General features: G+C 38.9%; 1 protein-coding gene across 1 annotated transcript in view; it reads right to left on the bottom strand.

Annotated features, from left to right (window-relative positions):
• The window catches only part of FETUB (fetuin B), a 15,235-nt gene extending 2,384 nt beyond the window's left edge, over window positions 1–12,851 (bottom strand). Inside the window, exons 1-5 of the mRNA XM_006743230.2 lie at window positions 12,507–12,851; window positions 12,060–12,170; window positions 10,473–10,560; window positions 8,419–8,582; window positions 7,591–7,692 (exon numbers count right to left, since the gene is read on the bottom strand). Of these exons, the coding sequence (XP_006743293.1) occupies window positions 7,591–7,692; window positions 8,419–8,582; window positions 10,473–10,560; window positions 12,060–12,170; window positions 12,507–12,728 (687 nt within the window). The 5' untranslated portion in view covers window positions 12,729–12,851. The remainder of the gene's footprint in view (window positions 1–7,590; window positions 7,693–8,418; window positions 8,583–10,472; window positions 10,561–12,059; window positions 12,171–12,506) is intronic.
• Between the last annotated feature and the right edge of the window lie 1,536 nt (window positions 12,852–14,387).

The following is a 14,387-nucleotide window of genomic DNA, read 5'->3' as shown; positions in this document are numbered from 1 at the left end:
CATTTGTTGCTTTTTCTCTAGTTCTTTAAGGTGTAGAGTTAGTTGGTGAATTCGGGATTTTTCTATTTTTTTGAGTGAGGCTTGGATGGCTATGTATTTCCCCCTTAGGACCGCCTTTGCAGTATCCCATAGGTTTTGGACCGATGTGTTTTCGTTCTCATTGATTTCCATGAATTGTTTAAGTTCTTCTTTGATTTCCGGGTTGACCCAAACATTCTTGGGCAGAGTGGTCTTTTGCGTCCAAGTATTTGAATTTCTGCCAATTTTTTTCTTGTGATTGAGTTCCAGTTTTAAAGCATTGTGGTCTGAGAATATGGTCTGTGAGACTGTGCCCCGTCCGCAGCGCACGAGGCTGTCACTCACTGGCAGTATAGGATCCCTACGTCCAGGCACCCTCCTGTCTCCCTTTATCCTCCGATATCTGCCCGCGGAATCACGGCTCTCTGCTTCCTACCTCAAAACCAACCACCTGCGATATTCTGTTTATAGACATCCAGATCTTCTTACATCTCAGGCTGGTTTTGTGGGTGCTCAGAGTGGTCTGGTAGATATCCAGCTCAATTCCGGGGACCAGTTGAAATAGGGTCCCCTACTCCTCCGCCAACTTTCCTCCCCCCTCCCCAGGATTTACTTTTTAAACTTATTTTTATTTTTTAAGTAGGCTCCATGCCCAGTGCAGAGCCCAATGCCAGGGTTGAACTCACAACCATGAGATCAAAACCTGAGCTGAGATCAAGAGTTGGACACTTAACCAGCTAAGCCACCCAGGGGCCCCTAAACTCAGGATTTCTTGAGGAACAAACCATTAGAAAATTCTTTGTATTGAGCAGAAATCTGTGTCTATAGAACATCTACTTCTTGGTCTTCTTCCTTTGGGTCATTTTGAAAACCTGTTCTCATCTCTCACATAGTAGTGGCCTTTTGTGTATGTTCCACCTGAGTTTTCCTTTCTCAGACAAAATTCCTCTCAGCTCCTTCAACTTCTATTTAGAAATAAAATAATTTTGTTTTCTTAATACAAATATAAGTATTTAGAATATGGATAAACAAAAAGAAAACAAAAAGACCTGTACTTGCATGAAAGGTAACTGTTTCCCACAATGATTTGATTTCTTTTCTTCTAACCTTTTTTCCTGTGCATATATATTTTTCTTCTAGATAAATAGGATTATATTACATATATTATTTTATAACTCTCTCATCACTTAATAATCTATTGTGAAAATCCTTTAATGGCATTAAATAGTCTTCTGTGATCTTCTTTATAATCACTAACTAATATTCCTCTGCATTATTTAACAAGTTCTTAGTTACTTTCTCAGTGTAAATTCCTAGAAGAGGAATTTTAGAGTCATAGAGTGTACATATATTCAAGTGCAGATAGAATATTGTAATAAAATGCTGCCTCAATTTCTAAAGAAGAACTCTTAAGAATATTCACATGGACTTTACTAAAATGTGGCTAAACAGACTGCCTGAATATTACTGTATCACCCATGTCCAATTGGAAAGTCCTTGGAGAATGGGGCTTCAGCCTCTTCCTTCTCCAATTCTTCACCAAATCATATAGGGGACACTCTCTAAGAGAACCTTCTGGAGAGACTGCAGTTACCTGTACCAAGTAGAGCCTGGCTACTCCCACTCTGACTAGGATTTCTGAGCTACTCTAATTCATGCTGAATCTAGGGTGAACCACAAAGAGGGAGTTTGTGAGCAAGCTTAACATGTGAACCCTAGAGTTTGGGGATGTATGGGCTATGAAGATTGGTATCTGCTTCTCTCTCAGAGCATTCTGAAGGCAGTGTCTTGGCTAAAAGAGTCTACTATGGTAGGGTAAGGAGAAGGGGCAGGAAAGGGAACACTGTTTCCACTGTTTGGAATAGTAAAAATGTGTGAATTCCTTGGGACAAGCAAATGCCATAGGTAAGGCTTTTTTGAAAGTACCTACCCAATGGACAATCTTCCAGAGAAGGGGCATGTGATAGTGAAAATCTGTGGGGGCTGAATCTGAGAAGGAATGGTTCCAAGGACTCAGCTAGAGAATACATCATCCTGCCAGGAAAGGATCCCTGGATGGACCAACACCTGTACCACCTGAGAGAACCAGCACTGGAACCTGTCTTATGGAGGGCCAGGGTAGACCAAGAGAAAACTACAACTGCAGTTATATAAAAAAGACTTTGTACTCTTCTTTCTTCTCCTCTTTCATTCTTCTTGGAACTTGGAAGAGCAAGAATTAAGCAAAAGATTACAGAAGGGGGAGAAAGAGTGAAAGACTAGACCTTGACCCCCTTTCTCGCCGCAAGTCCTAAACTCTGAGTTAGGTTGAAGCTATGGAGAGAGAGAAAAGCTTTGCATTGGATATAAGATACAAGTTTTGATTCAAAATTGATTGAACAGATTTTTTTCAGACCTGCAAGTGAATCTTAATTACCTAAGTGAAATTGTTCTTATTATTGAAAATGACCAGAAAGCTATGGGATCTGCCCACGATGTTATTGATAAGCAAGAAGAAGAGATCCTACAGAATAGGGTGAAAATGGTTTCCCAATTATTCCTTGAGAAAATTCACTTGAATAATTATACAAGGCTTTTGAGACACATACTTTAGATTCAAAGACGCACATAGGTTGACAGTAAAAGGATGGGAAAAAAATATATAATGCAAATAGTAACCAAAAGAAAGCTGGAATGGCTATACAAATATCAGACAAAATTGACTCTAAGAAAAAATTGTTGGTAGAGACAAGGAAAAACACTTTATAATGATAAAAAGGCCAATTTATTAGGAAGACACAACAACTATAAATATATATGTACCTAACAACAGAGCCCCAAAGAACATAAGCAAAACTGACAGAATTCGAAGGAGATAAAGACAAGTCAACAATAATAGTTGGAAACCTCACTTTCAGTAATGGATAGAACAACTATGCATAACATCAACAAGGAAATAGAAGACCCTATAAACCAATCATTACAGAATGCTCCACCTAACGAGAGTAGAATATACACTCTTCTCAAGTGTACATGGAACATTTTCTAGGATATACCTTATGTTAAATTTTAAAACAAACTTCAGTAGATTTAAAAGACTTGAGATCATATGGAGCATATTCTCCAACCACAATGGAATGAAATTGGAAATGGATAAAAAAAAAAATTGGGGAATTTTGCAAATATTAGATGACATACTCCTATATAGCCAAGTGGTCAAAGAAGTAATCACAAAGAAAATTAGAAAATACTTTGAGATGAATGAAACCAAAACAAAACATGCACAATGTATGAGATTAGCTAAAGCACTGCTTAGAAGGAAATTTGTAGATGTAAATGCTATTGTTAAAAAAGAAAAACAAAATTGCATATCATTTACATAACCTTCTACCTTAAGAAACAGGGAGGAAAAAAACCTCATCCCAAAGCAAGCAAAAAGAAGGCCATAATAAAGAGCAGAGAGGAAATAAATAAACTAGATGATTACAAAAATGGAAAATAAAACTGCAAGTTGATTATTTGAAAAGATCAACAAAAATGACAAAACTTTAGCTAGACTGACCAAGAAAAAAATGACTCATATTACTAAAATTGGAATTAAAGAGGGGACATCACTTCCAATCTTTCAGAAATAAGAAGGGAATACTATGAACATCTTCCTGTATGCTGAGAAATTAGGTAACTTGGATAAAATGGACAGATTCCTAGGAAGACACAAACTACCAAAACTTAAGAAGAAATAGAAAATCTGAATAGAACTATAACAAGTAAAAAGATTGAATTGTTAATAATAATTTTTTGAAAACCCCAAACTTCTCACAAAGACAAGCTCAGGCCCACTGGTGAATTCTACCATTTAAAGGAAAATGAACACCAATCCTTAGCAAACTCTCCCAAAATAAAATAGAAGAGGAGGGAAATTTTCCCAACTCATTCTGTGAGGCCAATATTAAACTCATATGAAAATCAAGCAGAGACAATACAAGAAAACTATAGATTAATATCTCATGAATATAAATGAAAAATCTTATAAAAAAATACTGGCAAATTGAATTTAGCAACTCATAAAAAGGATTACATACCGTGACCAATTGGGATTCATCTCCAAAGTGCAAGATTATTTTATTTTTATTTATTTTTTAAAAAGATTTTATTTATTTATTTCATAAAGAGAGAGTACAAGCGGGGGGAGGGGGCGGGGAGGGAGCGGCAGGCAAAAGGAGAAGCACGTTCCTGCTGAGCAGAGAGCCTGACATGGGGCTTGATCCCAGGACCCTGGGATCATGACCTGAGCCAAAGGCAGATGCTTAACTGACTGAGCCACCCAGGTGCCCCCAAGATTATTTTAACATACAAGAGTCAATCATTGTTATATACAATAATAATAGTTAAAGGAGAAAAAAAACATGGTTATCTCATTAACTCAGAAAAAGCATTTGATTAACACTGTTTCTTGATTAAAAATCATTCAGAAATTAGGAATAGAACTTTTTCAATTTAATAGAGGGCATCCATGAAAAACCTACAGTTAACATCATATTCAGTGATGAAATACTCAATGTTTTCCCCAGGAATAAGATAAGGATGTCTACTCTTCCCACCTCTGTTCAATATTGTACTGGAAGTCCTAGCCAGGGAAATTCGGCAAGAAAAAGAATTAAAAGGCATGCAGATTGGAAAGGAAGAAGTAAAGCTATCTCTAATTGCAGATGACATGATCTTGTATGTAGAAAGTCCTAAGGAATCTACTAGAAAACTATTAGAAAGAGTAAATGAGTCCAGCAAGGTTACAGGATGCAAGATCAATATGCAAAAATCAATTGTATTTCTATACACTTGCAGGAAACGATTCAAAAATAAAATTAAGGAAACAAATACATTATTTTAACAGCAAAGAGAATAAGATATTTAGATATACAAATAAATGAGTATTGAACATGGAAAACTACAAAACATTGTTGAAGGAAATTGAGTGAGTCCTAAACAAAAGGAAAGACAATCCATATTCATGGACTGAAAGACTTAATATTGTTAAGATGACAATATGTCTCACATTGGCCTACAGATTCAGTGCAATTCTTATCACATTTCTAACTACCTTTTTAAAATAGAAATAGAAAATGACAAGCTGATCCTAAGATTATTATGAAAATGCAAGGGATCCAGAATACCCAAATAATTTTGAAAAAAAAGAACAAAATAGGAGGACTCACACATCCCAATTTCAAAATTTGCCACAAAGCTATAGTATTCAAGATAGTGAAGTAGTGGCGTAAGGATAGTTATATAGATCCATGGAATAAAATTGAGAGTACAGAAATAAACCTTGACATTTATGGTCAAGTGATCTTCAAGAAGTATGCCAAGACACTCAAATGGGGAAAAATGATTGTTTTTTTCAACAAATAATTCCAGGACAAATGGACATCCACATGCAAAAGAATGAAGCTGAACCTCCTACCTCACACAATATACAAAAATTGACTCAGTATGGGTCACAAACCTAAACATAAGAGCTAAAACTACAAAACTCTTCGAAGAATACATAGGAGTAAATCTTAGTGATCTTGGATTAGGCAACGATTTCTTAGAGATGACTCCAAATGCACATTCAATGAGAACAAAAATAAATAAGAGGGACTTCATGGAAATTAAAAACTTTTTTTTTTTTTACTAAAAATGTCATTTTTTTTTTTGCAGGTTGGTATTAGATCTTTAAAGTATGTAATTATTAAGTATTTAATTATTTTTAAAGTGTGTAATTATTAAGAAAACTAGAAAAACATGTATTTCAATTTTTAAAAATATATACAGTAGAATATACAATGTACATTTGAATGTACAACTTTTATACTTCAAAGAACATCATTAAGAAAATGAATAGATGGGGCGCCCCAGTGGCTCAGTTATTAAGCGCCTGCCTTAGGCTCAGGTCATGATCCCAGGGTCCTGGGATCGAGCCCTGCATCGGGCTCCCTGCTCAGTGGGAAGCCTGCTTCTCCCTCTCCCACTCCCCCTGCTTGTGTTCCCTCTCTCTGTGTGTCTTTCTCTGGCAAATAAATAAAAATCTTAAAAAAAGAAAAGAAAAGAAAACGAATAGACAACCCAGAGAATGAGAGAAAATATTTGCAGTCATATATGTGATTAAGGGATTGTCTCTAGAATATGTAAAGAACTCCTACAATTCAACAATAAGAAAATAAATAGTCCAATTTTGAAATAGTCAAAGGATCTGAAGAGACATTTCTCCAAAGAATATATACACGATAATGGCCAATAAGTACATTAAAAATGCTTAACATCATTAGCCATGAGGAAAATGCAAGTAACAACCAAAATGAGATACCACTTCATACTCAATAAGATAGGTATAATAAAAAGACAGCTAACGATAATAATAAGTATGAGCAAAAATGTGGAGAAATCGAAACCCTCATATGTTGCAGATGGGATTATAAAACTGGTGCAGTCACTTTGGAAAACAGTTTGGCAGTTAGTCAAAAGGTTAAACATAAAGTGTGACCCAGCAATCCCACTTCAAACTATATATACAGGAGAAATGAAAACACAGTATACATAAAAACTTGTATACAAACGCTCCCAGCACCATCATTTATAATAACGCAAAGGGGGAAGAAACCCAAATATCCATTGACTAATGGATGAGTAAACAGTACATGGTGCATCCATGCAATGAAATATTATTTGGCCATAAAAAGGAATGAAGCTCTGATCCATGCTACAACACAGATAAACCTTGAAAACATTATCTTAAGTGAAAAAAGCAGACACAAAAGGCCATACACAGCATGATTCCATTATATGGAATGTCCAAAAGAAGACAAAATCATAAAGACAATAAATAGATTAGCATTCTCCAGGGGCTTGGGTGAGGGGCTTCTTTTTGGGCTGATGAAAATATTCTAAAATTACATAGTGGTGATGGTGGCACAACTCTGTGAATCTACTAAAAGGAAAAAGAAAAAAAACACTGGATTGTATACCTTAAATGGTGAATTTTATGATGTGTGAATTATACTTAATGAAGCTGTTAGTGTAAGTAAGTAAATAAGGAGAAAAAAGCTTTTTGATTCATTTTGCCCAATTGGGCTACAAGACATTGTGTCAATTGACATTTCCCACCAGGTGTGTTTCAAATAGTTTCAAGGTGCCCTGCACATCTTGAATGCATTCTTTGAAAGAAGGCCTCTTTGAATTCTTTGTCCTTCTTACAGAGTGGTCCAAGGAATGGAATACCATGCTGTATTCCAAATGTAACTGGATTTGTTCAGATAGAAGCAGGACCCATCACAAACCACTGAGAAGATTCGTCTATGTTTTACAGTGTCCTATGATTAATTTTTTTTTTGCAAAGCCATCATATTGCTGATGAAAATTGCAGTTATGATAAAATAAAATCCTTTATAATTGCATCTGAGCCCGCACAATCTCTATTTAGTCAGTTTTTCCTTAAGGGGAAGAAAAGCATCTCATGCATTATAACACCTCATGTAATAATTTATGCTCAATAAGTATCGATAGATGACTTGTGAACACAAATCTTAAATTATGAAGACATTTAGGAACACTTACCTCGGAGTCATGGGGCTGAAGGGCACAGCTGCTGGCTTGGGATTTGGTACATGGTGACTCTCTGATTAAGTATTCCACAAAGTAGGAAAAGCCAAACACCCACTGGTATGAGATGAGAGTTGAGAAATAAAAAATCAAATCTTACTATATGGAGAAATAATTCAGGTTTGGCAGCATTTTATTTAGGAGAACCAAACGTCCTCAGTCAAAGTCATTGTCAACACAGGTCTCCTACTGTCCCTATACTCCCCACCAAGATCAAAGCATGCACTGTGATTTTGTCATTTAAAAAACATAATCACCATACTTTTCTTCCCTTCTTAAGGATTTGAAAGAGCTCTAAAAACCTTCCCTTGGGTGAGCTGATTTTTCCTCCCGTAGATTAGTTTTTAGATTAGCTTTTCTCTATATAATAGATTCAACATCATCCAAATACAAATGAGCCTTCATTTTCCCTAATCTGTAAAATTCACAATCCATTCCAGGCCTTAAGATGAAGCAGAAATTGACTTGCTAAATGGTCCATGGTCAATTAAATATGAGAATGTAGCAGCAAATAGTGAATAACCAAGGAGACTGAGTCTATTTCCATTCTCACCTTAAGGCCAATGAAGTAAAATGGAGTCCCGCAACTCTTGTGGAAATCCCATGGCATAACTCAGACACTGAAACATGACTGAATGTATATCAGGTCTACCCAAGTAGGGAATAAAGAAAAGGCTTTTCTGTTCAAATTAAAAGGAATGCCTTGATATTCACCTCTCAGCTTAGGAACTGACAGTAACAGTTATGAGACACATTGTTGGTGTAATGACACTTCAGCCTCACCTGGCTAGAAGCCCGGGTGACTTGGACGAGAGAATACTGCTTTGAGGTGCTCTCACTGTTGTATTTTGCAAGAGATTCAAGGGCAGCTTCCAGAACCTTGGGATCTGACAGGTCAGTGGCTCTGGGGCAGTCAGGGCACATTCTGTGAATCTTTCTTTGAGAAACTGTTGACGCCAAAGAGAAGTTTAAAAATGAAACTCCTTAATGATTTTTAATCCCAGAAATCATACATCCACAACAGAGGCAGAGATCGAAAAAAATCATTTTGGCAAGGATGGAATGAATGGAAAAGACATTATCTAGAAAGAAAGCTGTCAGCAGAGAGTTTTCTGCAATGAGTGCGTACTACTTTCATAATTCAAAAAAAAAAATCAAAGCAAGATTTTTTCACCTCACACAAAGGTATTTACCCCAGGAATTGCATCCAAAAATATATGTGTGTTATATTGATATAAAACCTTTCCTGCAGTTAGCTCAGTATCTGCTACCATCATTGCCTCTGTCCGGCGGACTGAGTGTCTTAAAATGTTGGGATTTCATTAGTGTCATGTCTTATTCACCTTTTAGTCTCCAACACATAACATTAACGTCTAATGCATTGTAAGCGCTTAGCAAATGCTTATTGAATGACATACAGCAGGTAAGCACACCCTCCCCAGTTAGAAAATACAGGCGGGCCAGAAAACAAATATTGGTCAAATCACTGTGTGACTGGATAGAATAATTATGCTAAACGTGTAGCGAGCATTTCTGATTGGGAGGAGCTGGGGGTGGCAAAAGTCCTGTGAAAGTCAGGCCAGGGAACTTTTCTGGAAGTTATTTCTGTAGAGCAAATACATTGTTTTGATCAATTGCATGTCTATTTGCATGTTTTGGGGCATACTGTGAGGCAGTTTCCATAGCTTATCACTCCTGGCACCATCGTCCCCACAGGTCACTTCCTGACCTCCCATACCTCTGTCACCTATGACTTCCATTTAAATCCCAATCTGTCTTGTTGGTTGTTCTCTGGTTCATTTATGAAGACTCATCTTCACAACCAGGAAGCTTAAATGGTGGCTAATATTTGCTCTGTTGCTTTATCTCCCAAAGGATCCAGCAACATTGTTATCTCCTGGATCTTATTAGAAATGCAGACTTTCAGGCAACACCCCACACCTCTAGAATCAGAATCTGCACTTGAACAAGATCCACCAGGGGAGTCACATTCATGTATAGTTTGACAAGCAGCCACATCCTATTTTCCCATGCCTTGGATATTTGCTTTCCGAATAAGGATCCAGAACGAATGCACGTGCCTATTTGAAATGCCATTAGTTTCAGCCTCATTCTTAGTTCATTTATTCAACAGTACTACGGACTCCTTACACTTAATAGGAACAGAGGGAGGGCTTTGGCAGGCAAGAAGAAGGAATACATGTTCTGCTTGATAGAAGATAGGAGACCCAAATCAAGGCAGCACGTTGTCTCTGTTCTGTGGTTAGGCTAAATCTGTATAGGAATGAGAACAGGTGAGCACCTTTCCTTTCTGGAATAGAGAACGTGATGGAAGAAGCAACATTGGCAAGGTCCTCAAAGAATGTAAGTTCTAAGGGCAGAGGGTGTCGGGTGAGGGCATCCTTAGCAGAGGAGGAGGCAAGCAGTAGATGTGGACATCGGAAAGTACAGTGTGTGCTCGGAAAATAGTGAAGCATCCATCCAGTTGCAGAAAGTGCAGAGTTGATGTAGTCAGGGAAGTAATGTCAGAGAGAGCTAGAAAGGGAGCCTGGGGACCAAAGTAGAGATGAAGCCATTTCCATCAGACTAAACATTTAGGATTTAATGCAGCCCTCTATAATAAAGGATTTAAGCAGGTTATTTAAGAAGATTGCTTGTGGGAAGAGGAGTGGTACAAGTTGAACTTCATAGGAGAGGCAAATACTGGATAGAAGAACATGGCCTTAGTATGAATAGGAAGTAAGGATGGGAGAACCCCGTATACGCTAGGCATAGCCCTATTTAATGTTCTTTTTCCATATTTTATTAAAATGAACAAAATCAGAGTGCTCTCTTACCTGGGCGAAGAGTACAGTTATAAGCAGGTAAGTAGAGAATCCTTGCTGGCATGTTTACATAAAATATTGCTTTGCATTGACCATAAACCTGGAACAAACACACACATTTTATGAAATGGTGGAACAAAAACTCTGACTTTTAAAAATATCCCCAAAATTAGATTGGACATTTTATTTTTTAAGATTTATTTATTTGAGAGAGAGAGAGAGGAGGGGCAGAGGGCGAGGGAGAGAGAGAATCTCCAGCAGACTCCACGCTGAGTGCAGAGTCTGACACGGGGCTCGATCTCATGACCCTGAGATCACCGACCTGAGCCGAAACCAAGAGCCGGACACTTAACTGACTGTGTCACTCAGGTGCCCCTGGACACTTTCTTTTTAAATAATGAAAAACTAAAGTCAGTTTTGGCGGTTTGGGGTATGAGAAACTGCCAGCAAATCAACAAATAGTCAACCTTCTTCTGAGACACAGCGAGTCTACATTCCCCAGCCTCCTTCCAGATTAGGTGTGACTGTGTATAATTGAGTTGCAAACACAGGGAGGTGAGAAGTGATTGTAACCATTTCCAGGTGGCCCATGAAGTATTCTCCATGTGAGCTGTCCACCACGCTCTTTCTCTTGCCATAGCCTGATGCAAATAAGCATGGCAGTCATAGAAACCACGGGTTGAAGGTGGCTGTCGAGAACCACAACGTGGAATGCATGTGGGGCTCCAAGTCACTTCTGGAGGAAAGCCCCCTCTTGATCAGGAGTTTCTATTTTGAACTTTACATGAGTGAGAAATAAACTTCTATCCTGTTGGAATCAGCATACACTTCTTAGGGTATATATTAAAGCATCTATAGCATCACTGTAACAAATATAAAGAGCAAAGTACTCTTTGCTCTTCAAAACCAGATAGGTGCAATTTGACAAATTTGGTTGAATGACTAGAAAAGATATCTCGATCACATAGTTTATTTCTAAACACAGTTCTGCACTCAAAATATAAAGTTTCATATTGATGAATGGACATAACCTCAGGATAATTGAGAATCAAAACACAGCTGACTCTGTTATTTTTGAGCTTCTTCAATAGTCGCCTTTAAAAGCTTGAATTCTGAGGCCTTTTAGGTTCTATGATTCCAGGAAATCCTTCTATGGCACCTCTGGGAGCTCCCATGCTGTAAGCCTTCCCTCTCCCCAGCCTCACATTCCGTATCAGTCTTCACTGAAACAAATCAAAATAAAACCAAGAAAGAAGCCCTCTCTCCATTGCTTCTATAGTCTTCCTTAGACACACATCCAGAGCACTACATCTCAAATCTTTTTTCTCACAATTCAAATACTAGCTCAGAGCCTATAGGAGGGTCTTGGAGGTAGAAAACAATTTGGGGGCAACTTTTCAGTTCTGGGGTCATGACTCGCCATGGGACGCTCAGAAACTCCTTTGATTAAACTTTTAAAACTAAACTCTACAGTATTGGAATAATCACATGGGCACCATGCCCGAGAGATTATAATGAAGAGATGGTACACATTGAGCAATCCTCACCCAGGTCAGAGAACACCTAGCTTCTCCAGAGTGCCTGGACACAAGCACTTACCGATCTATGAAGGTGCCTCATCTCACAGTCTTTCCATTCCTTCCTGGTGAGTACATGGCAGTCAGTCTCCAACACGTCCAGTGTGAGATAGAACAGAGATCCCAGGTCAACCTGTGAGAGGGGGTTGAGAAATGCACTGCATCCCACATGAAGCAGAAACCCCTAAAGACTGGCCAAAAAGTCTCTGGTTTATGGCAGAGCCAAACTCTGTGATGTTTGTGAAGATTTGGGATAACCTGTTGGACACTAGACAAAGTGTCAGAGTGGGATAACTATTAGCACAATAACAAGAGCATGTAGCACACCCTGGCAGGGAAGAGAGGAACGTTCTTAGCAGGGTTTCCAATTTGGAAAGCATCTGCCAACACATGTCTCTGGGGTCCCATCCCCTGGTTGGCCTCCTCAGCTTGTGTAAGCACCTGCCCAAGATAAGGAACCGTCACTTGCCTGTCTGTGTTCGCGGACATCGCTCACTCGGTTGAGTCTCAGAATGTAGCCATCCTTTCGGTCCCTGTTGATGTCCTGAAGGGCAAAGCCTGCGACTGTCAGAACATCTGAGTCATTGCAGCCACGGGGGAGGACAAGTAAGGGGGGGGGTGGCACAGGTGGAGATCTAGCCCTGCAGCATGCAGCCAGTGTGCAGAGCACCAGGGGTAGGAGCAGACCCATTCTGTGGGCAACAAGTTCCAGGATGAGTCAGGATATAGAGGTATAGGGATCAGGCTGCTCACAGTGCTCTCTCTGTAAAGCTAATGTGCACAGTTTTATAATCACAATCTGAACCGGTAACCAGGTTTTGAAACACGATGTCCCATTTTATCTCCTTGAATTCTAAATGTGGATTTCCCTGAGTCAGTACTTTGGATGGGATTTGCCAATGTTTCTAACCTTGGACCCTGGAGCAATCTCATTCACACGTCATGTAAGCAAATTTGTTTCCTAATCTTTTCTTTTTTTTTCTTTTTAAAGATTTTATTTATTTATTTGACAGAGAGAGATAGCAAGAGCAGGAACACAAGCAGGGGGGAGTGGGAGAGTGAGAAGCAGGCCCCCCGCCGAGAAGAGAGCCCGATGCGGGCCTTGATGCCAGGACCCTGGGATCATGACCTGAGCCGAAGGCAGACGCTTAACGACTGAGCCACCCAGGTGCCCCTCCTAAACTTTTCCTAAGAAACCATAATAAACACGTGGGTCAAGGCTCCTAGGAGGTCAGGACTGGATTCTGGTTTGTGTCCAGGGCTCTACCCAAATCAGAATATGTGGGCTGTCATCTTTGTCCTTCTCCCCTGGCACCTGCCCTCCAGCCAATGAACTGGGCCACACTCATAGTTTGGAACCCAGTGTTCGGTCCCAATGGTGTTCAGTGAGTTCAGATTTCCTGCCTGACTTTCCGTGTTCACCATTCTTCTTAGATCAGGAAAAGGCTCTAACCTCACATCACCTGCATAAAGCATCAGTGACATTCCTAATGCACTTTGGGACGTGGCTAGAAAGTGTTCTCTTTAGCCTCATTTAATTTTTTTTAAAACAAAGCTTTGTTTAAAGAAAAAAGAAGTGAATGTTACATCAATAGTTCTTGCATCATACTCCAAGTCTACTTCTCTTTCTGTGGATCTGTATGGAAGCAAACTCGTTAAACACTATGGTTAAGAAGAGATAGCTAATCATTCAGGATAGAAGGAGAGATGGAGTTTCTCAGACTAAACACTAAAGGAGTTCATGACCATTAAACCAGCCCTGCAAGAAATATTAAAGGGGACTCTCTGAATGGAAAGGAGACCAAAAATGACAGTATAAAGGTAGGAAACACAAAAGCAGTAAAAACAAGTATTTCTCTAAAAAATCAGTCTAGGAACTCACATGAGAAAAAGGATATAAAATATAGGGGTATCTGGGTGGCTCAGTCGGTTAAGTGTCTACCTTTGGCTCAGGTCATGATCCTGGGGTCCTGGAATCGAGCCCCACGTCAGGCTCCCTGCTCAGTAGGGAGTCTGCTTCTCCCTCTCCCTCCAACCCTCCCCTCTGCTTATGCTCTCTATCTCTCTCAAATAAATAAAATCTTGGGGAAAAAAGGATATAAAATATAGTAGCATATACCTAAAATGTGGGGAGGAGAGGAGAAAAGAATGGGTTCAAACTTGAACAACCATCAACTTAATATAGACTGCCATTTGAAGAAGAGGTTATATACAAACCTAATGGTAACTGTATATCTAAAACCACTAATAAACATGCAAAGAATAAAGAGAACAAAATCCAAATATATCACTAGAGAAAATCAGCAAGACATGAGAAAAAGACAAGAAAGGATCAGAGAAAATCTTCAGA

This window comes from Leptonychotes weddellii, chromosome 1, assembly GCF_054177405.1.
Source record: "Leptonychotes weddellii isolate Sample4059 chromosome 1, ASM5417740v2, whole genome shotgun sequence".
NCBI lineage: Eukaryota > Metazoa > Chordata > Mammalia > Carnivora > Phocidae > Leptonychotes > Leptonychotes weddellii.
This window is presented reverse-complemented; position numbering and strand designations above follow the sequence as displayed.